The 25,488-nt window shown below is 44.3% G+C and overlaps 1 protein-coding gene and 1 non-coding gene across 11 annotated transcripts in view; both read left to right on the top strand.

The window, feature by feature from the left end:
* Positions 1-25,488, top strand: part of SLIT2 (slit guidance ligand 2) — a 482,157-nt gene that overhangs the window by 436,926 nt on the left and 19,743 nt on the right. For 6 of the 10 annotated variants that reach the window (XM_060246233.1, XM_060246236.1, XM_060246232.1 and 3 more), the window contains 4 exons: positions 7,282-7,406; positions 8,508-8,605; positions 13,602-13,741; positions 21,249-21,275. In XM_060246233.1, the coding sequence (XP_060102216.1) occupies positions 7,282-7,406; positions 8,508-8,605; positions 13,602-13,741; positions 21,249-21,275 (390 nt within the window). The remainder of the gene's footprint in view (positions 1-7,281; positions 7,407-8,507; positions 8,606-13,601; positions 13,742-21,248; positions 21,276-25,488) is intronic. The other 4 variants (XM_060246235.1, XM_060246234.1, XM_060246230.1 and 1 more) reach the window with 1 other exon arrangement.
* Positions 7,549-7,613, top strand: TRNAT-UGU (transfer RNA threonine (anticodon UGU)). Its single transcript has one exon. It is a non-coding gene; the product is annotated as a tRNA-Thr (tRNA).

Genomic DNA, 25,488 nt, shown 5'->3' with positions numbered 1-25,488 from the left:
TGTTTCTATCATGGACAGTTGCATTCTCACCCAGTTTATGCTTCCCATTATACCCATATTTCCCCTTACCCATTTCTGTCTGTATCAAATCCCTTCCCTTCCATTTTCTTTTTGTCTCTTTGGTCTTGTCAGAATTTCTTTGGAGGCAAGATTATGAGAGCAAAGACCCAACTCCCCTGTTTTCCCCTTATCCTCGTGCACACCTGGTATTGGCTTAATGTCTGACATTAAAAGGAAATGCTAAAGATGGCAAGAAGTTGCTTTTCATAATCAGCCACATTTGGCTCATAAAGCAAATATACTTTTGATCTTCACCAGGGGTGGAATTCTAGCAGGAGCTCCTTTGCATATTAGACCACACGCCCCTGATATAGCCAATCGTCCAAGAACTTACAAAAAAGAGCCTTCTAAGCTCTTGGAGGATTGGCTACATCAGGGGCATGTGGTCTAATATGCAAAGGAGCTCCTGCTAGAATTCCACCCTTGATCTTCACCCAGAAGACCATATTTGGGGCAGTGTGTGCCCGTTTACGTATGGAGGCTCAGTCCTTGTGAGATGGCTTGCGCTTGATTTTTTTCCCCCCACATAACAATCTTGCATATGATTTTGTGGATACAGTACAGCTCTATGGGTTGTGGATTGCTTACTTTGTGCTCTGTGTATGAAAAGTTTGCCACCTGATGTTAAAGATAAAACCATAGAACATTAATTTATCTCCGGAATAGCAAACACGATTCCTGTGAAATAAGAATTCTCTCTGTTGGCTTGTGCTTCTTTGTTTAAATAGGTCGTGGTTTTGTTTTGTACGCCTTTCTCCAATGGAATGCTAAACTCAGTCCTGCTCTCCATGCTGATGTTATTTATGATCCAGCATTGCATATGTATGCCATTTTGACACATCTCGTCTTTATTCACCAATATTTTTTATTCATCGGTATACGACAAAAGTACCAAAGTTAGATGCACAAAAAAATGGCACAAAACTTTCACTAATACTGATAAAGAAATTTACAATAAGATGCTCATGCTTTTCCTCTGTGACTATTGTCCATCATTGATCTTCTGTGCAGTCCCATATGGGGACCGTGCATGAGCAAGCTTGGCCATCAGATAAGTCTTTACAGCTAAAAGCCTCCAGGGGGTGCCAGAGCCAGAAGCTTGTTCCTATTCAGGGACCACGTGCTCCTGTGCAGTAGCACCCCCTACCCTCAGTTCCTCTTTTGCCACTGAAGGAGGAAGTCATGCTTTTCAGAGTCCCCAGCTGCAGCTGAGAGGATTTATTCCAGATTCGTTGATATTACATTGGATTCCGATGCCTTTCCGCCGCTCTGAAAGCCCTTTTCAAGAAATGCTCCCAATGTGAGGTGAAGAAATGCTCCCAATGTGAGCCACTTGGTGGGAAGGGCGGGATATAAATCATAAATAAATAAATAAGATGACCCAAAGGGACAAATATGACTTCTGTCTGTTCTGTTTGGGTGAAGGGCATAGTGTCTCTACATGTAAGGTCTGCCAACGCTTTACCCCTAAAGCTCAGGAGAATAGGACATCAAAACTTAAGGCAGAATTGTGGGGGAAAGCCCCCTTGCCCATGTCAGCCCCAGGGAAAGCTCCTGGTTCTTTGTCTTCCAATTCAACATGTTCAGATCCACCTCCCAGATCTGTGGCTCAGCAGATCCAATCCAACCTGGTTCCTGGGCAGGAACGAGCTTCTGGCTCTGGTGTGCAGCGCCCCCTGAAGGCTTTTAGCTATAAAGACCTATCCAAAGGCAAGCCTGCTGATGCAGAGTCCCCTTGTATGCCTGCACAGAAGATACTTGATGAAAAAATAGTCACGGGCAATTGCAAATTTGCTTTTGTTTTGTCTTTTGATTGTCGCTAATAATAACATTTCTGATTAGGCACAAACAATACGCTGATAGTTAAATGTGCCAATTGAGAGAAGAAAATGTGCAAGCTTTTTCTTTCTGTTCACTGCCTCAGCCCATTCTCATCTTAATACCAAGCAAGTCCTTGCACCACCACTCCAAGGGCCACCCCCCGCTTTTCACTTTGAGAACCGTTAACACCTACAAAGTAAAAAATACATTATATCCCCCATGCACATATATTCATAGAATTGGAAGCGAATTCCAGAACTGTCTGGAACCCCTACACAATGCAGGAAATTCATAAATATCTCTCCCCTCCCGTGCACACATCCTTGCGATCTGCACTGGAAGAGCTGCATGTGGCTCATGAGTCACAGTTTGGCCACCCCTGTCCTGGGGCAATAGGAAATAACTCCACACTATCCTCTAGATGACAGCCCTTCAAGTACTTGAAGATGGCGATCATATCACCTCTCAGTTGTCTCCTCTCCAGGCTAAACATACCCAACTCCTTCAGCCTTTCCTCATAGGACTTGATCCCCAGACCTCTTCACCATCTTCGTTGTCCTCCTCTGGACACATTCTAGCTTATCTGCCTTCTTCTTAAATTGTGGTGCCCCGGGCTTTTTTTGAGCAGGAACGCAGTTCCAGCTGGCTTGGTGTCAGGGGGTGTGGCCTAATATTTAAATGAATTTTTGCTAGGCTTTCTCTACAAAAAACCCCTATGTGAAACAATGGGGTGTGGCCTAATATGCAAATGAGCACTTGCTGGGCTTTTTCTGCCAAAAAATCCCCTGGTGGTGCCCAAAATTGATTCAGTTTTATGCTATCTAGTTTCTGAAAAATATTTAATCAGAGAAGATGTGTTGGACCCCGAGGAATTGTATTAAAATCTCTGTGAATCATTAGAAGAAATCAGTTTTGTTCACGAGCTTACAATTTTAAAGGTATTATCAATTAACCCCGTATTTTTTTTCATGGAGTTTTTACAGATCTGTCTGGCCAGGGGGCGGGGGGAGGCACATTGTACAGTCCTTTTCAAGACTGAGGGGGGGTTTTTTTGTGTTGATATGTTCATCCGGCAGAAAATTCCAGACAGACATTTTTGTCAGATAAGCTAATGAACAATTACAAAGGCCGCACAGCACATATAGGCAATGATACAAAACAAAACAAAAAAATGACTGTGTATAATACTTTTAGAAATAGTGCTATAAATTTGTTTATAATTAAATAATGAAAATAATCCTCAATGAATAAATTATATATTCTGTGTGAATTATATATTCTGCGTGAAATATTTCATTACATTCTATAACCCTTCACCATGCAATGTCCAAAACTGGATTCCTCTGGTTTTGGACATTACTTGGTGAAGGGGTTAAAGCCAATGTTCTCTCTAAACTGCAGAGTCTTGTGAGCAAAAATACTACTTTGTGAGCTACTGGTATTTTTTTTTTTTTTCCATTTTTATTGAAACACATGTGGAACATAAAAATAAACAATGAACCTAATTTTAAACATCATTTCCCAGTTTACACAGTCTAAATTCATATCCGAAGGGGGTGATTGTGGATTTTCTCCAATCTTAGTTAACATCTCCTATTTAGGTAGGTCAAATATCAGAATATGAATATTTACATAGCAACGGACCTTACATCATTCGTTTTCATTTTTTTTTTTTTCCCACCAATCATAAAATTTTTTCCATTTTTCTAAAGCTTCGCATTTTGACATTCCTCTATTTAAGTTAGTTAAGACATCTAATTCGGCTACCTGTAGTATTTTCGAAACTAATTCATCTTGCTGAGGAGGACTCTTTTGTTTCCAGCATTTGGCAAACAGAATTCTAGCCGCCGTCAAGATATAAACTACTATGTATTCATCATCCCGTGGGATCTCGTTTCTAACAAAGGAGAGTCATATTAGTTCTGCTTTAAGTTGTATATTTGTCTTTGTTATCTCGGATAGCATTTTATGCACTCCTACCCAGTATCTTTTCACTATTTTGCATGACCACCATAGGTGGAAGAACGAACCGTTTTTTGTGCCACACTTCCAACACTTCTGCGAGATTGATGGGTTAATTTTATTGAGTTGGGAGGGCGTAATATGCCATCTGTGGAAGAGCTTAAAAACATTTTCCCTATAATTAGTCGGTTTGAGAATTTTGTAATTGATCTTCCAAAATAAGTCCCATTGTTCTAAAGTTATATTTTTGTTAAGATCTTTTGCCCATTTTATCATAGATACCTTAACCAATTCATCCTGGAGTTTCATTTGTAGCATATAATTGTACACTTTTTTTATTACTTTATCTTGTCCTATAGCTAGTATTCTATCAAAATTAAAATCTTCCTTGGTGAACCCAAGCAGTTTATCTTTATTGTACTTGGTTGTTATTTGCGCCATTGTCCACCAGTCCAATTTTATCCCCAGACCTTCTAAATCCTCCTTCTTCCTCAAATTATTCTTTCCATCAAGCAGATCTATATATCTGATAACCTTCGTCTTGTTCCGTAAATGGGGTTGTACTGAGGCCTCTTCTGGGGAGACCCATCTGGGTGTAATATTACCGTATACATTTCTCTTGATTTTCAGCCAGACCTCATAGAGGGACTTTCTGATCAAGTGGCTTCTAAAGTACTTTTGGCTCTTTTCTATGTACCAGAGGTTAGCGTGCCAGCCTGCCTGGAGATCGAACCCTTCCAAAGCCAATAAGCGATTATCTTGTAATGTTATCCAATCTTTTAACCATAAGGCCGTACATGCCATATGATAGATCTCAAGGTCAGGGAGGCCTAAGCCTCCGTTTTCCTTAGTGTCAGTTAAGATCTTCCATCTGACCCTCGGTTTCTTTCCTTGCCAGATGAAGAATCTTATCTGTTGATTTAATTTATTGAAGAAAGGTTTCTTTACTGCGAAATTGATCATTTGTAGGAGAAACAAGACTTTAGGAAGTATGCTCATTTTAATTAGAGCCGCCCTTCCCATAAAAGATAATTTTAGGTTGGCCCATTTTTTTAAAACTGACTCTGTCTCTTTTAACATAGGAACGAAGTTGTTTTCATATATAGAACTACATTTATTTGTTATTTCTACACCCAGATATCTTACTTTTTTTTCCATTTTATACTCCGTTTTCCTTTCCAGGTCATAATTCTCTTGTGGGGACAAATTTTTAGTCAAAATTTTTGATTTTTGTTTATTTACCTTTAACCCCGCAACCTCTCCATATTCATCTAACTCCTTTAAAACCTCCTCGACTGAATCTAAAGGATTTTGGAGAATCAACACCATGTCGTCCGCGTATGCTAAAAGTTTAAATTCCTCTCCTTTTATCTTAGGACCTCTAATTTTATTGTTCTTTCTTATAACATTGTTAAGGATTTCCAGTGATAGAATAAATAAAAGAGGTGATAGGGGACAACCTTGTCTTGTGCTACTGGTATTAAAGTTGTGAGCTGCTGCATGAATCATTGCGCTCTGGGTTCATCCTTCCTGAGCTAAGACAAAAATGTGTGAGCTAGAGGCTAAAAATCTGTAAGCTAGCTCACGCTAACTCAGCTTAGAGGGAACACTGGCTATAGCGGGGTCCCCCCCCCCCCGGCTGCGGATCGGTCCCGGTCAGTGGCCTGTTAGCAACTGGGCCACGGAGTGAGGCAGAGACCTTCACCTACTCCTCATTTAAAGATCCCCAGGGGGGGGCAGGGATGGGGTGTGATCGTGGGGGCAGCCTGGGACAGCAAAAACCCTAACACCCCCACCGGTCTGTGGAAATATTGTCCTCCACAAAACGGATCCGTGGTGCCAAAAAGGTTGGGGGCCACTGGGTTATAGAATAAAATAATCCAAAAAAGAACATCATTTAACTATAACCAGTCAGCACTCTCATCTGTGCTGGGAATTGGAATAAAAACTGCCATCCCTATGAGATATCATGATGTGAGATGGCTAGGCTGGGCAATATGTGATGTCACGGTAATCTGAGTGCTGTTGAGTTGTCTGTTTATAAAATGTTTTTTATTGCATTTTATTGTTTTATCATATGTTGTCCTCTGCCCTGAGCCCTACGGGGAATGGGCGGAATAGAAATTTACTAAAATAAAAATAACAAATAAAATAGCCTATTAACGTTTAAGCTCTCAGTGGATGGAAAGTTCCTCTTATGCAGAAGTAGCTCCACTCTGTTAACACTGAGGCGACACTTCTTTGTTCAAGTAGCATCTACTTTCCCTGAATGTGGGAAACTCTACCGAGTTGGAATGTGTGTGGGGGGGTGGGATTCAGTTGGGTCCCAGTTGCCTAGAGAAAAGCAAGCTCACGAATGTTTAAAGCGAACTCAAATAAATGCGCCTTCAGGGCATTAGGCGAAGCTGTCGCATGGCACAGAATTGGACGGTAATGAATGAATTTTGGAGGGCTTGCCAATTTTGCTTCCTTAAGACAATTTCAATGGCCGTGGACCCAGCTGTCTGGGCACTCCCTACACCAGGGGTGTCAAACTCATTTTGTTATGGGGGCTGAATTTAACAGAAATGAGACCTTGTCGGGCTGAGTCATATTTAAGATCAGGTAGCAGCGATAAAAACTTTATAAAGGACACAGACAAACATAATTACAGATTTTTTTAAAAAAAAAAACCCCTTAAAACATACTTAAAACTATAGCACTCATTGGTCTTAAAGGTGATTTCTCCCATGGGATCCTGAAAACCGGGCATAGGAAGCTCTGCCTCTTTCCTTCCTTCCCCAGGGGACCATGAGGGAGAGGAGCCTCAGCCAATAGAAGGAAAAGATGCTTGGCTCAGTAGCACTGCAATTGAGAGAGCCTAGCAAAGCAAGCTCTGCCTCTCTCCCCTTCTTTCCCAAGAGAGGAGCCTCAGCTAATGGAGAAAATAAAGGTTTTGCTCTGTAGCTCCTGTGTGATTAAGCAAGCCTTGCAAAGCCAGCTGTGATGCAGAAGGAAGCAAGAGAGAGGGAGAAGGAAGCAGATGACAGCCAGTTCCTCGGGGACCTGATAGGAGTCCTGGGGCCTGATTTGGCCCCTGGGCCACATGTTTGACTCCCCTGCCCTACACAAACAGACAACTAATGTTTCTAGTAAGCTGATGTTCTGGGATGGCAACTGGCATAGTAATGTAAGGATTCGGGTTTGCTGTGCTAGACGAGCCCAGGCCCTCGCTTTTCCGTTCATCAGCAAGGAGTCATGCTCTGCGACAGTCATGAACAGCTCTGGGGTCTAGGTGCCTTCTTCATTCCATGCCGATCGATGACGACAAGTTTTAGCCGTCTTCTTCACCTTCCGTTGACAACGAGCTGCGCAGCATCTGATGGAACCTTAAAGCGCCATGAAGAAAAACAAAACAGAAGCAGCTTTTATGACTATGGATTTTGTGTTTCTTTGAAGGTCCAGTAGATGTCAACATCCTCGCCAAATGTAGCCCCTGCTTATCAAATCCATGCAAAAACGATGGGACATGTAACAATGACCCTGTGGACTTCTACAGATGCACCTGCCCCTACGGTTTCAAGGTACGGACAGCATATGAACCAGAGCCAGCAAATAGGTATTCAGCCTGGCAGTGCTTGGGCAGAGAAGGGCTTTTCCCTGCCATTATCTGAGATCCTTTAGAGCTGGAAATGGTTAGGGTTAGAGCCGGAAATGGGGAGGGACGGGCTCAGTGGTAGAGCATCTGCTTTGTAAGCAGAAGGTCCCAGGTTCAATCCCTGGCATCTCCAACTGAAAAGGGTCCTGGCAAATAGGTGTGAAAAACCTCAGCTTGAGACCCTGGAGAGCCGCTGCCAGTCTGTGTAGACAATAGTGACTTTGATGGACCAAGGGTTTGATTCAGTATAAGGCAGCTTCATATGTTCATATGGCCTGGGGAGGGACGGTGGCTCAGTGGTAGAGCATCTGCTTGGGAAGCAGAAGGTCCCAGGTTCAATCCCCAGCATCTCCAAAAAAGGGTCCAGGCAAATAGGTGTGAAAAACCTCCGCTTGAGACCCTGGAGAGCCGCTGCCAGTCTGAGAAGACAATACTGACTTTGATGGACCAAAGGTCTAATTCAGTATAAGGCAGCTTCATATATTCATATGTTAGGGGAGGGACGGTGGCTCAATGGTAGAGCATCTGCTTGGTAAGCAAAAGGTCCCAGGTTCAATCCCCAATATCTTCAACTGAAAAGGGTCCAGACAAGTAGGTGTGAAAAACCTCAGCTTGAGACCCTGGAGAGCCGCTGCCAGTCTGAGTAGACAATAGTGACTTTGATGGACCAAGGGTTTGATTCAGTATAAGGCAGCTTCATATGTTCATATGGTCTGGGGAGGGATGGTGGCTCAGTGGTAGAGCATCTGCTTGGTAAGCAAAAGGTCCCAGGTTCAATCCCCAATATCTTCAACTGAAAAGGGTCCAGACAAGTAGGTGTGAAAAACCTCAACTTGTGACCCTGGAGAGCTGCTGCCATTCTGAGTAGACAGTACTCACTTTGATGAACCGAAGGTCTAATTCAGCGTAAGGCAGCTTTCATATGTTCATATATGTTCAGCGACTGAACCTGAGATTCCTTGCATGCCCAGCGCTGCGTTTCCCTTGCTTCCACATGGTCTCGTAACTTTGCTTTTCTTATTCTTAGGGCCAGGACTGCGACGTTCCGATTCATGCCTGTATCAGCAGCCCTTGTAAACATGGGGGGACTTGCCACTTAAAAGAAGGTGAAAAAGATGGATTTTGGTAGGTTTTTTAAAAAAGAAATCTGGAAACACAGAAAGGAAAACCTTACTTCCTTGGAAAGGCTTGTTTAACCTGGGTTGGGTTAAACCCAGGTTAAACGAGGGGGTGGAATAGATGTTCCTGCAATCAGAAAAGATGTAACTTGGATCTGTCAAAGCGATGAAGAGAGGAATATGGACACTCACAAGAGAGCCAGTTTGGTGTAGTGGTTAAGTATGTGGACTCTTATCTGGGAGATATTTATTTATTTTATTTTATTCAGTAGGCTTATATTCCGCCCTTTCCCGTGAACTGGCTCAAGGCGGATCACGACATATAAAATGACAGTAAAAGCCTACAGATCAAAGTTAAAACACCACATTAAAATTAAACAGTGAAAACAATAAATAATTCCCCACTCCTCCACTCGCACCTGCTGGAATGGCCTTGGGCCAGCCATAGCTCTGGCAGAAGTTGTCCTTGAAAGGGCAGCTGCTGTGAGAGGCCTCTCAGCCCCGCCCACCTCACAGGGTGTCTGTTGTAGGGGAGGAAAATAAAGGAGATTGTGAGCCACTCCGACACTCTGGAATTCGGAGTAGAGGGCAGGCTATAAATCCGATATGTTCTTCTTCTTCATAACCACGGTGGTAGTCAAAGTGTCGGCTCCTTTAAGGTTTCTTGTAGCATTCAGGAAACTTTAGCTAACATCAATCAGCTTAGTGTGCTCTGAAAAAGTTGCCTCTTTTTAAATACACTGTTATTCATCAAGGCATAACAGGGCACGACGACATGGTGTTGACTCCATTATGCTAATTAATAGCTTGCCAGATCCCCGCTGAAAAGTCCCAGCACTCAGCTGTTGTTTTGTGCATTATATCAACAGACAGCCCGTAAATGATCAGACGTAAATCCCAGCAAAAAAAGGGGGGAAAAAATAATGAATCGTTGCCAAGCCGGCACACCAGTGGATAAACATGCTGTGAGCATTTTTAATCTAGAGTTATTTAATCACACCGCACAATTACCCCAGATGTACTTCATGAATTATGAAACAGAGTTCTTTTAATAAATGGATGTAATAATTTCAAATAAGCATGCTGATCCGCTCCTCACGCTTGTTAGAGATGTTCTTGAGTCCTCCTGTTCGTTAAGAAATTATCCTTATTCTTCTACATCTGAATTTGGGGGCAAAGGTTGGAATGTTTCCTGTGCGAAATTAATCTGATACATATTAATCGCAAGGCTAGTCAGTGTTCTAATCGCAGTTATCAAGGGAACTAAATGCTCAAGAACACATTGTTTTGGTAGGATATGTGCAGGACGGTGTTATATGGACGCACTGAAATCCACATTGTCGTATTGTTCATTATAAATGCATTTAGCACCCCTACTGGCCCAAGAATTATGCAAAAGGAAAATTAATCTCTGCCCTAAAATAACTAAAATCTTATAGCCGTAAGATTCCAGCTTTTTTCATCCACATATGCATGTAATACCATTGGCATACATTTCTTCTATAGATGGACAGACATAAGCAGGCATGTATTTAAAAACTCAGAACCGCTCCACTGAGCAGTGGGTTTTTTTAAATTATTATTTTAATACCTCACCTTTTGGTTCAAGTTTGAAGCCTGCTACTAATCTAAGGAGACTTCCTCTAAATCGGGAGAGCCTGTCCTCACAGAGGATAGGTCTGTCAGTGGGTACTAGCCATGGTGATGAAAGGAACCTCTGTATTCTGAGGGAGTCAACCAGTGTCAGAAGGCAACATCAGGGGAAGGCCTCAGCCTCTGTGCCCTGTTGTTGTGCCTCCAGAAGAACTGGTTGGCCACTCTGTGAGATAGGATGCTGGACTAGATGGACTATTGGTCTGATCCAGTAGGGCTCTTCTTATGTCCTTATGAAGGCCTCAGCCTATCTGCCCTGTTGTTCACTCTCCAGAGGAACTGGTTGGCCACTCTGTGAGATAGGATGCTGGACTAGATGGACTATTGGTCTGATCCACTAGGGTTCTTCTTATGTCCTTATGAAGGCCTCAGCCTATCTGCCCTGTTGTTCACTCTCCAGAGGAACTGGTTGGCCACTCTGTGAGATAGGATGCTGGACTAGATGGACTATTGGTCTGATCCAGTAGGGTTCTTCTTATGTCCTTATGAAGGCCTCAGCCTATCTGCCCTGTTGTTCACTCTCCAGAGGAACTGGTTGGCCACTCTGTGAGATAGGATGCTGAACTAGATGGACTATTGGTCTGATCCAGTAGGGTTCTTCTTATGTCCTTATGAAGGCCTCAGCCTATCTGCCCTGTTGTTCACTCTCCAGAGGAACTGGTTGGCCACTCTGTGAGATAGGATGCTGGACTAGATGGACTATTGGTCTGATCCAGTAGGGTTCTTCTTATGTCCTTATGAAGGCCTCAGCCTATCTGCCCTGTTGTTCACTCTCCAGAGGAACTGGTTGGCCACTCTGTGAGATAGGATGTTGGACTAGATGGACTATTGGTCTGATCCAGTAGGGCTCTTCTTATGTCCTTATGAAGGCCTCAGCCTATCTGCCCTGTTGTTCACTCTCCAGAGGAACTGGTTGGCCACTCTGTGAGATAGGATGCTGGACTAGATGGACTATTGGTCTGATCCAGTAGGACTCTTCTTGTGTTCTTAACAATACGTGTGCATGATAGTCCAGTCCCAGGATTGTGGAATTGAAAGCTACACAGATGTTGTAAAGAGCCATAAATAGGCAATGAAAATGTCTAGCTTGGAGAATTGAGAGAGAGAGAAAACCTTCTGGGGGTGTCAGGGTCTGCTTCCGAATCCCCACTTCTCCCCAACGGCATCTGCTTGTCTGAAGCTTCCACAAAGCATCTTTTAAGAAAGAGGCTGGTGCTGGGTTGGATCCAGCCATCTTCCAGTGAAAAAGCCAGTTAATTTGGAGGAAGACTCCTTAGACTGGAGGAAGGCTTCAAACTTGAGCCAAAAGCTGGGGTTTAAACTTGAAATAAAATGTTCAGTAGAATGGTAGGATATAGTATCAACATAAGAGAAGCCAAGTCGGATCGGGCCAATGGCCCATCCAGTCCAACGCTCTGTGTCACACAGTGGCCAAAAAAACCCCAAGCACCATCAGGAGGTCTATCAGTGGGTTCAGGACACTAGAAGCCCTCCCACTGTGCCCCCCCCCCCAAGCACCAAGAATACAGAGCATCACTGCCCCAGGCATATCCACCCCATTGACAGTGGAGCTGCCCTTGCTTTCCTCATGATCGTTTGTGCACCCATCAGCCCCGCTCTGCCACTCTCCTTTAAAAGTCCTACATCTGACTGAGTGACCAGCAGCAGAGAGCCAGTGTGGTGTAGTGGTGAAGTGTGTGGACTCTTATCTGGGAGAACCGGGTTTGATTCCCCACTCCTCCACTTGCACCTGCTGAAATGGCCTTGGGTCAGCCATAGTTATCACAGAGCTTGTCCTTGAAAGGGCAGCTTCTGGAAGAGCTCCCTCAGCCCCACCCTTTTCGCAGGGTGTTTGTTGTGAGGGAGGAAGATAAAAGAGATGGTGAGCCATTCGGAGACTCTTGAGTGGAGGGCGGAATATAAATCCAATCTCATCGTCGTCTTCTTCTTCTTAAATGGAATGGACATGGTGTAGGTTTACCAGTTCGGCCAGAACTAGGTCAGAGGCCACCAAGATGAGTCGCAGATCAAAGCGGACGAGGCAGGGCTTTTATTGTAGAAAAAAACTCAGCAGGAAGTCATTTGCATATTAGGCTGCACCCCTGACATTAGCATTGTTTCACACAGGGACGCTCTCAGGAATGCTAAATCTCAGGGCTTTTATTGTAGAAAAAGCTGGGCAGGAACTCATTTGAATATTAGGCTGCACCCCCTGATGTCCCCATTGTTATGCATAGGGTTTTTTTTTTTGTTTAAAGAAAAAAAAACCCAGCAGGAAGTCGTTTGCATATTAGGCCACACCCCCGGACATTGTCATTTCGTTTATTCACAGCCTAAGCCAGCATTTAAAACAGCAAAATCATACAAAATTAAAACTGAATGAGCATAAAATTGTAAATAAAAAGGCATAAAATGCTGTTGTGAAACTACAAATATAACAGAATGCGGCAGTTACAGCAAACAGATCGGCAATTCATGACTGAATGATTAGAGTTCTCCTTATTCCTGTGGCAAAATTCGGCTGAATTTTGCTAATTTGTATGTAATCTCAGGGTTCTTATTGTCAAGAAGATTCTTAAGGAGTTGCAGTTTTTGACTACTGGTAAAAGGTATGGCCGTGGAAAATGGAAGTACTTTGCAATAATCATTATAAGTCTCACAGTCTACTATGAGATGGACGAAAGATTCAATACCATCATTGCAGCAGGGACATAATCGTTCTTGGAATGGCACTTTTTTGTATCTCCCCTCCACCACCGCTGAAGGGAGGATGTCCCATCTCATAAGAGTAAACGTTCTCCTATATTCATTGTTTGTTAAGCGGTATAGGTAGGGCATCGGGGTCACCCTGTTGATTGGTTCTGTCAGAGCTCGCCATTTGGTTGTGTTGTTAAGGTTATTTTGTCTGACAGCGTCCAACCCTCTAACGTTAGCATCGTGTTTCACACAGGGAAGCTCTCAGGAATGCTAAATCTCAGGGCTTTTATTGTAGAAAAAGCCCAGCAGGAACTCATTTGCATATTAGGCCACTCCCCCTGACACCAAGCTAGCCAGAACTGCGTTTCTGCTCCAAAAAACCCCTGGGACCAGGGATTAGGGAAAGCTGCAAAGAAGGGTAACGGGACAAGCCCGCTTAGAATGAGAAAGAGCCCGGCAAGTTAGGTCTGACGGAGGGGAGATCTGAATGTCTGAGAAGAAAATCGCATCACAGAATAAAAAAGCAATCTGGCAAGGTGCGCAATCTGTTTCAACGCATTCGTGCAATATGCTTTAAGAATTCATTTTTCTCTTGGTTTTGTGTCTGGCCTATCGCCTTGTTTGAAGAGTGAATGGACTGTCCTCGTTCGCAGGTGTGCCTGTGCCAATGGGTTTGAAGGTGAACACTGCGAGGTGAATATCGATGACTGCGAAGACAACGATTGTGAAAACAATTCTACCTGCATTGATGGGATTAACAACTACACGTGCCTTTGTCCGCCTGAATATACAGGTAGGAAGGGAAAAGAGTAACTGGAGAAGCTCTATAGTACCATGCGAGAAATAGTATAACCAGGGGTGGAATTCTAGCAGGAGCTCCTTTGCATATTAGGCCGCACACCCCTGATGTAGCTAATCCTCCAAGAGCTTACAAGGCTCTTTTTTGTACTCTCCTGGAGGATTGGCTACATCAGGGGTGTGTGGCCTAGCATGCAAAGGAGCTTCTGCTAGAATTCCACCCCTGAGTATAACCTCCTGGGCTCTGATGTCATTGGTATTGTGGGCCTTTTTGGCATCTTTCAGGATTTAACTGCTGGTTTAGCTGCTCTCTCTGCATTCTTTCCAAATGTTGGTTAATTGAAAGAAATGCACAACTGAACAAAGCAGAGTAACAAGTTTGGAAGAGCCCAGTTTGCACAGCAATCTTGGCCTAAATTTTTCCCCTGGACCATTGAAGTCATTTGGGGTTTACCTCCCCAGAGGGCCGCGATCCGGCAAACTATGCACATGCATGCGGCCCGTCTTATGAGTTCGCGCCCCCCTCCCCCACCCACCCACACGTTTACTTTCCTTTTTCACTTAAGTTCTCCTCCTGCAGCAAATTACACTTTGTCACAGATGTCATTATAATTTTGCATTTTGCAAGGATGCAGTGGCTAAATTGGAACTAAATCCCTCTTTGGGTTCAGTATGTGATATGCAGGATAATGACTGATATGGTAAAAGCACGGATAATCAGGTCCATATCTGAACAAAGCGTCTATCATTTCCTCCATGACTCTAGATAGCAGAGATCGGTTTTCTCATAGACGGCGGGAACTCTTTGATTGTGGGCCTGAGTGAACGATTAATCACAGCCACATGGGTTGTAGCAACTAGAAAACGGTCAGAGGTTAAGGGATCCTCGCACGAGGAGAAATCCAGATAGCGCTGGTAATATTTCGATTGCTCTTTGCCAGTTTGCCGGTTACCAAAGAGAAAATAATTATTTAAATCTGATTCTTCTCCTGTTTTATGGCTGGGCTTGCAGCTACTATGTCCACGTTCTAAACAGTCCGCTTGGACCTTTGTGGGTTGAAGCCGTGTTTAGGCTTCGACAAAGTCTACCAAAAACAGGCCCTGTTGAATTGCATATGCTGATGTTCTGCCGCTGACATACGGAAGATGATGTCTTGATGATCTCATATGATGACAACATATGGTCTCCCTGTAAACAAAAAGATTTTAGTGGATAATCTATAAGAACTGATAGCAAGCCTGTTTGATATGGGGAGTTGTCCATAGTTTCTGATTTTTATGGTGTTTCCTATATATAAACACCCCGTCTTCTGAAGACGAAGTTATTAAGCATAAATTGTCCAATCAGTGGTCAGATAAAATGCCTGTGTCTTAGCGGCTCCCTTGCTTTTACAGGTGCCATACTCTATTATCTCAGTCAGTTTTAATACCACAGAAATCTTTGTCCATGACAATCTCATGGCAAATCATACACAAGTAGTAGAACCAGGGGTGGACTTCTAGGTGGAGCTCCTTTGCATATTAGGCCACACACCCCTGATGTAGCCAGTCCTCCAAGAGCTTATAAAAAAGAGCCTTGTAAACTCTTGGAGGATTGGCTACATCAGGGGTGTGCGGCCTAACATGCAAAGGAGCTCCTGCTAGAATTCCACCCCTGAAACTGTGTGCAAAGAAACTACGCACTCCAAATGAAGGTTTAAAACTGACACACAACGCAAGATGATTGTTGTGGTACTGTCCACTTTATTTGAATTCTTCCTGGGTTTTCCAGTTCACGTGGCAGCAGGCCCTTATTCAAACTGGCTGTGTTGCTAGTGGTCACTATGTTTATATCACTCTCTTTGTTCATCAGTAGGGTTCTTCCCCTTTCCAACAGTTATGGCCAGAATGCCCGCTTTTCGCTGATGCTACGGGCACAATCTGACTAGTTACCCGTTGTGGTGAGGTTTTGCTGGGTGCAATGATATTAAAAATGGTTCTTTATGTTTTCATTTTGTTGTGGATTTGCTGACTGTAAAGATTCTACACCTTTGGGGAAATGAGGTGGCAGGAAGGGAGGGCAAAGAGAGAGAGAGAGAATGATTCATTAATCATTACTCAAGCTCTAGCTCAGTGAGGTATTAACATCTTGAGCAATATTCCCTCTAAGCTGCAGAGTCTTGTGAGCAAAAATTCTACTTGGTGAGCTCCTGGCATTAAAGTTGTGAGCTGCTGCATAAATTAGTGTGCTCTGGGGTCATCCTTCCTGAGCTAAGACAAAAATGTGTGAGCTGGAGGCTAAAAATCTGTGAGCTAGCTCACAGTAACTCACCTTAGAGGGATCACTGATCTGGAGCTTTTTCTGGCTGTAATCACATAATCTGAGGTCTGTCTGGGGCAGAGGACAGTCCCATCCTAGCTCAGCCTTTGTTGCTTCCCATAGGGATGCCAGATATCCTCCGTATATCCCCTGGAGTTACAATTCATTGCCAGGCTACAGAGATCAATTCCCATGGATCAAAATGGATGCGTTGGAGGATGGGCTCTGTGGTATTGTACCCCACTGAGGTCCCAATCCACCCTAGGCTCCACCCCCAAATTTTTTGGAGTTTCCCATGCTGGCAAGCCTACCCCCCATCCACCATTGTTGGCCAGGGAGGACCTGTCAACCCCTCTTCTCCTCCTGATGCCTCTGCCCATATTGTAATGATACCATCCATAATATAGTGGGTTCAATGCATGGAAGAGGCGAGGTGGAAACAGGCCCGGCACGTGGGCGTAGGCCATGTAGGTGACTGCTTTGGGCACCGCATGGTCTACAGGGCGCCACAAGGCGCCCCCTCCCCACACGCCAGCTGGCGCAGCTCTGCCTCTTTCCCCCGCCCGAAACTCGGGCGGAGGAAAGAGGCAGTTCAGTCTTGCTTCTGGGCTGCCTCTCCTGCAGGGGAGTCAGCCCGAGAGCGAGGACGAGCCCCTGCGCCAGCTATTTCCCCTGCCCGAGAGATGGGCAGAGGAAAGAGGCAGCTCAGCTTTGCTCTTGGGCTGGCTCCTCTGCAGGAGAGGCAGCCCGGAAGCGAAGAGGATGTACCACACTGGCTGTTTTCCCTACCTGAAACTCGGGCAGAGGAAGGAGGCTCGGCTTCGCTCTCGGGCTGGCTCCCCTGCACGCAGGGAGGCGGAGCAGGGTTAGGTGTTTGCTCGCCGGGTTCCCCGAGAGGAGCTCAGCATGCAAACAAGGCCAGATCCGGACGCTTTTAAAAAACTACACTCTTTGGAGGCTTCCAAGGAAGCCTCCAAAGAGTGTAGTGGAGGGGGAAAGCGGCCTCACAATGATGTCACATAGTGACATCATTGTGGCGCACGCACGCTATGCACACACGAAAAACGTAAAAATTGAGAGAGCTGGGAGGGTGGGGGGCGCGGCACCGGGGTCTGCCTATAGTAACAGAACCCTTAGTGCCGGCCCTGGGTGGAAATGAACATCAGCTCTTTATTAGGTACAGCATAAGGTAGACTGCACTTAAAGACTGAGGAACTAGGCCAGCTTATATGCAACTCAGGGTTCCCATGCAAGCACTTTATTGGATCATTCAAACCAGCAAGGGGGGGGGGGGGGGGCGTGATTGGTGCAAGGCAGCAGGGATTTGGGTCCTGCTGCCAATTGTTCCCAAGTCCCCGAGCTCCGTTCATATGGCTGCAATGAGCCCGACCGGAACACCCTATTCAGTCTTCACTTGAGTCCGCATACACAGCACCATCAATAGAGTGCATAAGGCTGGGGGAAATCTTTAGAATGAGGCCCTCCTTTTCTTGCTAGATACTTTACACCACATGCAATGCATAATTGGTATTAGTATCCAGTTTCAACCAGAACACGTTTTCTTTAAATGGTTGGAGTGATAAATCTCATCCAGAGGTTGTACACAGGACCGGATCTACATGTTTTTTGAGGGAGGGGGGCCCAAAATTAAAAAATTACGCCCCCTTATGGGCCATTCTATCTTATGGTCCCATAGAATACGATGGACTCCATACCCAATTTGGCACCACCCCCTCCGTTGGCGCCCGGGGTAAGCACCCCCCTCTGCCCCCTCCCAATATCTGGCCCTGGTTGTACAAGAAACTATTCCCATTCCCTTGGATGCTGCCAAAAGTTAAAATAAATTTAAAAAATTATTATTATTATTAAGCGAAAAGCCAATCAAGTCCACACAGTCAGCTGTGGTATAAAACATTGATACCGATACTGAAACTTTTATCAGGCATTTGTTCATAGGAATCCAGGTAGTACGAAGTAGGAGGCAATGCAATTATATAATAAAAGAAAATGCCATTTAAAACTATAAGCATCTAAATTTGGGATAAAATCAAGGAAAGACTAAAAAAAAAGATGATCCTGTTAATGCTTCGTTTCTTCCCTATGCCAATACGCCCATCCAACTCAATTTGATTATTGCCCAACAGTGAAAATAGACAAGGAAATAATAATATTTAGACGTGCATGCAAGTAGAGTTAAGGACATATCTGTTCAAGGTTAAAACAACACAGATCTCACTTCCGGTTTTGCTGAGAATTATCAGCCTCAGTTAGTAACAATACTAGGGGAGGGGGAAATAAACTGAAAGGGATAAGAAGGGATGGAATTGGAAGAGTAAAACTGGAGAGGGAGGAACAGGTAAGGCTAAAGAAGAAGATAAAGAAGAAGCTACGGAGCCTGTATGTTACGGCTAAAATCACCGACAGTCTCTCTGATGTAGAATCTCATACTGTCAACTTTGAAGCTGTTTGGTTCCCTATATTAGAAAATTTGACTGTACACGACGAAATTCCGAAAGAAAGAGACACATTGTGGTTTTGGTAAAATTACGACGGATGTATATCTTGTTTTGATGGATCTTATTTTTTGTTCTTTGTGTCCATTGTTGTACTTCCCATTTTTTTTTTCAATAAAGATCTTTTTAATTAAAAAAGAAAGAAAAAAGAATGAGGCCAGACTGAGAGCCAGTTTGGTGTAGTGGTTGAGTGTGCGGGCTCTTATCTGGGGAGAACCGAGTTTGATTCCCCACTCCTCCACTTACAGCTGCTGGAATGAATGGCCTTGGGTCAGCCATAGCTCTGGCAGAGTTGTCCTTGAAAGGGCAGCTGCCATGAGAGCCCTCACAGCCCCACCCACTTCACAGGTTATCTGTTGTGGGGGGAGAAGGTATAAGAGATTGTAAGCCACTCAGAGACTCTGAGATTCAGAGTGGAGGGTGGGATATAAATCCAATATCATCATCATCATACAATATCCCTCCTTCCCCCAAGCCACTGCTTCAGTCAGGATCAGGGCCCCATGACTTTTGTAAACAAAGTGAACTTAATCCCTAAAATGTCAGAGGTACCCCAAGTTGGGCTGATTCCAGGACAGTTTCAAAACTACAAAGCGCACTGAAATGTGGACTTCTTGGGCTGATCGTTGTTGACTGAGCTGGCAGTATTCTAGTTTCCAATACCGTTATTTCTTTAATTTCCAAGATAGGAACCTGGTTTTTTTTTTTTTTTAACCTTTCTTTTGAAGACTCCCTCTTCTGCTCTCTTACTGGCTTTCTTCCAGACGGCAGAGTGTTTTTAATCCCATACTATAAATACCGTTTTTTACCCCGCAGAGGAAAGAGTAGCTTGAAATTGACCGGTTTACACTTGGAATCAAAGAGCCTAGTGAATGGGCTGGAATTGTCTAATGTAGTGCTGTTGAAAAGGGATAAGTAGGAGCTCTGTTCATCCCTAGGATGAAAGACCACTGGGAAATCCGTGTTTGAGGTAGGATATAAGAAGGATTTCCTTTGTTTTTTTGCCATCAAATTGTATCTGACTTATGGCCAACCCCGTAGGGTTCTCAAGGCAAGAGAAGTTCGTAGGTGGTTTGCCTTTGCCTGCACAGTTGATCTGTTATTCCTCGTTGGTCTCCCATCCAAAGACTTCCTTTATTTACTTTACTTCATTTGATTTATATAAATACTATTCGATTTATATAAATCCCAACTTCCTCTCTGTAAAATTAAAGGAAGGGAATATACGAGAATGTAAAAGAACTTGGCAGCCCTTATATGACCGGTTGAAAACAGTGTGATATTTCAGAAAATGGAAAGGAGTCGCCTAGATTGATAGAAATATGAGTAAAGAATATTGACTGATAAAATTGAATGGGTGACAAGATATGGTGTAAATAGATGTTGGGAAGAATAGAATGAAAACTATTAAGATAAATAAGCAAATAAAACACTTCTGTGATAGGAAATATGAAAATGTGATAATAAAGAAAAGTGGACTATAAGAAAGCTGGAATATAGAATATAAAGAGGGTTGGAAGGTATTGGGATGAATATTTTTCATTTTATTAATAAAATGAAAATTCTGGGAAAAACAAAAAGAAATAACCAGGGCCAACCCTTCTTAGCTTCTGAGATTTGGGTTATTATAACTCGTCTTTGTTTCTTCATATTCTAACTCTCGCTGAATAGATTTGGCAGACTTTTTGTTGTTCCTGAAAAACACGAGTGCCCTCTAGCGGGGGGAACACATAAAGCACTAAGAAGCCGCTTCAGCTAAAATGGAAAATAAAATGGTATTTTTCATGGGCTAGTGTGTGTGTGTGTGTTTTTGAAAACCAACACTCTTAAAAGTACCCTCTGCTGTTGGCTCGAAAGCATGGCTTACCTTTGGTCTCAACTGTCAGAATTCTGTTTCAGCACCGCAAAGAACAACACACAGCTGTGTGAATTTTCTGCAGCTCAAAACCACAGGAAGCATAAAGCCTTAGGCTGCTTCCGCACTAGTCTTGCTCTGCGCCAGGCTTCCGTTTCTCTCCAGAGCAAGTTGGTGATTTCGCACCAGTTGCTCCACGCCGCTATTTTGTGTGGGGAAAACCCACAATTTGCCGTGCCACGGGGTAAACCTGAAAAACAGATAGTGAGTTTTCCCCACGCAAAATGGCAGCGCGGAGCAACTGGTGAGAAATCGCCAGCTTGCTCCAGAGAGAAACGGAAGCCTAGCACGGAGCAAGGTTAGTGCGGAATCCGCCGTAGAGCAGATTGGTAGATGAAGCGATTGGAAATGAAACACTTTTCAAATTCACTAACATTATTTCCCTTAGCCTTAAAACTCTGTCTGGCATTCTTACCATAATCACACTTTCCATCCTCATTCTATGCATTTCAGGGTCATTTAAGTGCACAGTCTGTAGATTATGTGGTCATTTCTTCCGCTGTTCATTGCCATCCACCACTAAGACTGCAGATACCTTTGGTCTACCAGTAACATTCTTTCTCTGGCCAGTAGTGCTACATACTTCTTGTGTCTGTTTTGTTCTGCTCTTGGGAAGGTGCGGGGGAGGGGGGGGAATAAAAGCTTGCTTCACTTTCGCCGCTCTGACTTCGCTTCCCTGCTGCTGTTAATTGTGCATTAACTTACTTTGTGCTGTGCTTTTCTTGATGGGCAATGTAAACAGTCTCTTTGTCTCTTCTGTCTTTGTCACCACAAGCTGCTAATCTGAATGAAGTGGAAAAAGGTCAGTTGCCTTTTTAAGCCTATTTTCACCACCTTGGCTTCTCATTTCCATTTTACTTCAGTGTTGTGCACTTCAGCTACTGAAATAGGCCAAGCAAGAGCTGATACGTTTAGGACACTTCATCCCAAATTAATTGTGCCTTGGCTCTTGTAGTTGTGCCTTGGCACTGTTCTGCATGCGGATCTTGATATTCCATCACAGGTTGCTTCAAAACTGATGGACGCGTGTCTCGATCTACATAACAAGTCTGTTTGAAGTTTACCAGTCAAGCAATGGAAATGGTTCATTTTATAGACTATTCGTGCCCATATACCAAGGGATCATATATTTTAGGGTTCCCCTCCCCCCCCCCCCCAAAATAAGCATGGCTTGAAGTGATTGTTTTGACATATTTAAGGGATGTGGTGGCGGCTGCAAGCATAGCAAGCTTCAAGAGGGGATTGGATAAAAATATGGAGCAGAGGTCCATCGGTGGCTATTAGCCACAGTGTGTGTGTGTGTGTGTGTGTGTGTGTGTGTGTGTGTATTGGCCACTGTGTGACGCAGAGTGTTGGACCGGATGGGCCATTGGTGTGATCCAACATGGCTTCTCTTATGTTCTTTTTAAGAAATAATACTAGAATTATACAAACCAACATAGTACTGTCTAATCTGTAATCATTGGAATTGATTGGACATGAATTAATATACTTATGTCACCGACATTAAAAGATCCGAAAATATGAACCCATAGCGAACCACAAAACAAAATCTCTACCACAGGCATACCAGAATTCAGCCACTATCCCTGGAGAGTAGCTCAACAGATCCGTTTCCAAATGTCAGCCCCCCCCCCAAAAAATGTTGCAGCTTCCACAGAAAGATTAAAGGAAGAGGATCTCCATTTGGAGGCCATCTTAGAGCTACCAGCAATGCATTGCTTCCATAGGGCCGGCCCTAGACTGTCTGGCACCCCAGGGAAGTCTCACATCTGGTGCCCCCAGCCCCCCGCACTGATAACCTCACCAAGTCACATGGGGGGCACCCAGTTCAGCGCCCTCAGAAGGGCCGTGCCCTAGGCAGTTTCCTAGTTTGTCTAGTGACAGGGCCGGCCCTAGCTCCTGGCAAAATGATCCGTCCCATTTAATGCAGGGGAAGTGGAGGAGACGTGATGTCATTAACTGAGATGAAGTTTCCATTATTCCCTAAGGGGGGCTTTTTAGGGGTACCGGAGTGGCTGCTTTTAAACCACATGCCACTAAAATGGCAAGGGACCTTAGTGACGCCCATCCACCAAAAATTACCCAAGGTTCAAGCAAATAGGGGAAATGGGTCCAGTTCTCTGGACCCCTGAAAAAGAGCCTGCCCCCACCAAGGAGGGAGGGAGGGAGGAGTCATCCAGACTTGCAGCTCCGCCAGACCTTGCGTTCGGGTTGTCCTGGCCATGAACTGACTTCCTTGGACCAGGCAAGACACACCCCAGTCTTGACACACCTCAGGCCAGGAGAGATGCCTTCTTCCCCTCTCCCCACCATTGCCTGGGAAACACACCTCTGGGATCCTTCATATGCCAGCACCAGATATTCCTGAATATTTTTAGAAAGATCCCCTTTCAGGAAACATAGACCCATAAGTGCAGGAAATCCAGAAAGAAACCTGGACCAGCATAGGTATTACCCCCGCCAAATTCCATATCCGAATTTAACTGATTCCGCCCCCCTTCCCCAAATGCATACCCCTAGTCTTCAGGTTGTATTTTCTGCTTATGATATTGGTGTGATGCAGACATCATGACGCCCAGTGCTGTGAAGGGTCTGTGATCTTGTTGGGTTAGTTGTCATCTGTACAGTTTGGAACAGCCCCACATATTACGGATTGGTCATTTGATTCCCCCAGCCTCATCAGCATCAGAAGGAAGGGAGGAGTGGGCCACTAAAAGGTGATGCTTGGTGCCCCTTTGGCCCATCTTCCGTGCTCCTGAGTCTTAGATTTCAGAAGATGTTAATTTTTTTTTGCACTCTGTTGTAAGCCGATTGACCTCTGGGAATGCCATCTCCTGAGGAGACCTCTTCTTCGTTTTATGGTTTCCAAAGAATTGGTTTGGCCAGTGATGGAATTCTAGCAGGAGCTCCTTTGCATATTAGGCCACACACCTCTGATGTAGCCAATCCTTCCAAGAGCTTACAGAAAATAGACTTCTAAGCTCTTGGAGGATTGGCTACATCAGGAGTGTGTGGCCTGATATGCAAAGGAGCTCCTGCTAGAATTCCACCCCTGGGTTTGGCCTTAATTTAAATTAGGAATGCGTTTGAAAGATTACTTAAGTCCACAGTTGTGGATCCAAAGAGTTACTTTTAAGTTTGCTGAACACCAGAGCTTTTTTTGAGCAGGAACGCACAGGAACACAGTTCCGGCTGGCTTGGTGTCAGGGGATGTGGCCTAATATGCAAATTAAGTCCCTGCTGGGCTTTTCCTACAAAAACCCCCTGTGTGGAACAATGGTAATGTCAACAGGTGTGGCCTAATATGCAAATGAGTTCCTTCTGGACTTTTTCTATCCATAAGGCCCTGCCGAACACCCATGGGTGTGCAGTGGAATTTTCGCCTCCCCCCCCCTTTAATGGCCAACACTCCAATGCAATCTCACAACTCATACTGCTTATGAAGAAAAGAGTACTGCATGGTGTGTGAGGCTACAGGTCAAGAAAAAATTGAGGCCAAGCTTCCCTCGGGTTCATGGAATTAGATGCACAGCTCATTGAAAAAAGGGGCAGTGATTCTCCTTTGTTTCCTTAACAGTCTACCTAACAATATATTAAGCATATGAACATATGAAGCTGCCTTCTACTGAATCATATCCTCAGTCCATCAGAGTCAGTCTTGTCTACTCAGACTGGCAGCCACTCTCCAGGGCCTCAAACTGAGGTTTCTCATGCCTGCTTGCCTGAACCCTTTTTAGTTGGAGATGCCGGGGATTGAACCTGGGATCTTCTGCTTGCCAAACAGATGCTCTACCACTGAGCTACCGTCCCTCCAACAATAGTTTGGGGGCAGTTCATAGTTCACACTGACGATTACCATTAGAAGGAAAAACTAGCCATTTTGTGAGGTTTGTTAATGGCCAATTAAAATGAACATTTTGAAAGTCAAAACACACACACACACACACACATACACCATTTGAATAGTTTCAGAGCAAATTTGACCTGTTAGGCCAGTATGAAAGATGGCTTCTGAAATGTGGCTGAGCATTGCAACCAGGGATCCTCAATGTGTTTCCAAGGCATAGAGATGGAAGGTGGGATGAAAGAAGCAAAAGTACAGCAGGTGGCAGGAACAGTGAAGAAAGGCTGCAAGAATGAAGGAAGAGAAAAATAACTTAAAAAGGAAGGAAGTTCTGCTGCCCCATTGAACTTTTGAGATTACAAAATCTGGGACAGAGTCTCTGGATATGCCTTATTCATTGATTGTACGATTGTCAGAACTTAATCAATGGAGGGCTGAGGAAAGGGGAATGGATCAACAGCCAAGAGAACCATTGATAACTCGCTAAAAGAACCTCACTTTCGCCTGGTTCACGTTTGATGCTAACAGCCCGGAAGCTCCTTCCCATGGTATCCCAGGAATGTGTATTCCAAAATGCAAATGTACCAGAAGGGGGAGTGGAAAAGGCAATGGGCAAAAAGACTCAAGTTTGAAGCAACATCAAAATGGGTTGGAGAGATGACAGATCGGGGGGGGGGGGGGCGGATTGCAATGAAAGAAGGATAGTTTATATATGTTGTGTGTTTTAAGATAATGAAAAGGGGAAGGGCATATTTGTGTTTAATTAGGTGAGCTTTTCTCTTCCAGCCGCATCGCACTGGTTGGTTGGTTAGTAAGCCAAGTTAGGAGGCAGGCCATTTAGCGTAAATCTGATCATTGTTGATAGATCCAGGTGGGCCTCCGTGTTGGTCTGAAGCAGTAGAACAAAGCAGGAGTCAAGTAGCACCTTTAAGACCAACAAAGTTTTATCCAGAATGCAAGCTTCCGTGTGCTAGAAGCACACTTCATCGTCCCATGAAGTGTGAGCTTCCATTCTGGATAAAACTTGGTTGGTCTTAAAGGCGCAACTTGACTCCTGCTTCGTTCTGATCATCGTCGTTTGGGCAAGATTGTCCATAGGTTGTCTTGTCCGGAACTCGCAGGCCAAGATTTACCCGATGGCCCATCCAGAACCATACAAAAAAGTTAA

This window comes from Heteronotia binoei, chromosome 9 (genome assembly GCF_032191835.1).
Source record: "Heteronotia binoei isolate CCM8104 ecotype False Entrance Well chromosome 9, APGP_CSIRO_Hbin_v1, whole genome shotgun sequence".
Taxonomy (NCBI): domain Eukaryota; kingdom Metazoa; phylum Chordata; class Lepidosauria; order Squamata; family Gekkonidae; genus Heteronotia; species Heteronotia binoei.
Note: the sequence above shows the minus strand (reverse complement) of the source record. Positions and strands in the feature narration are given on the sequence as shown.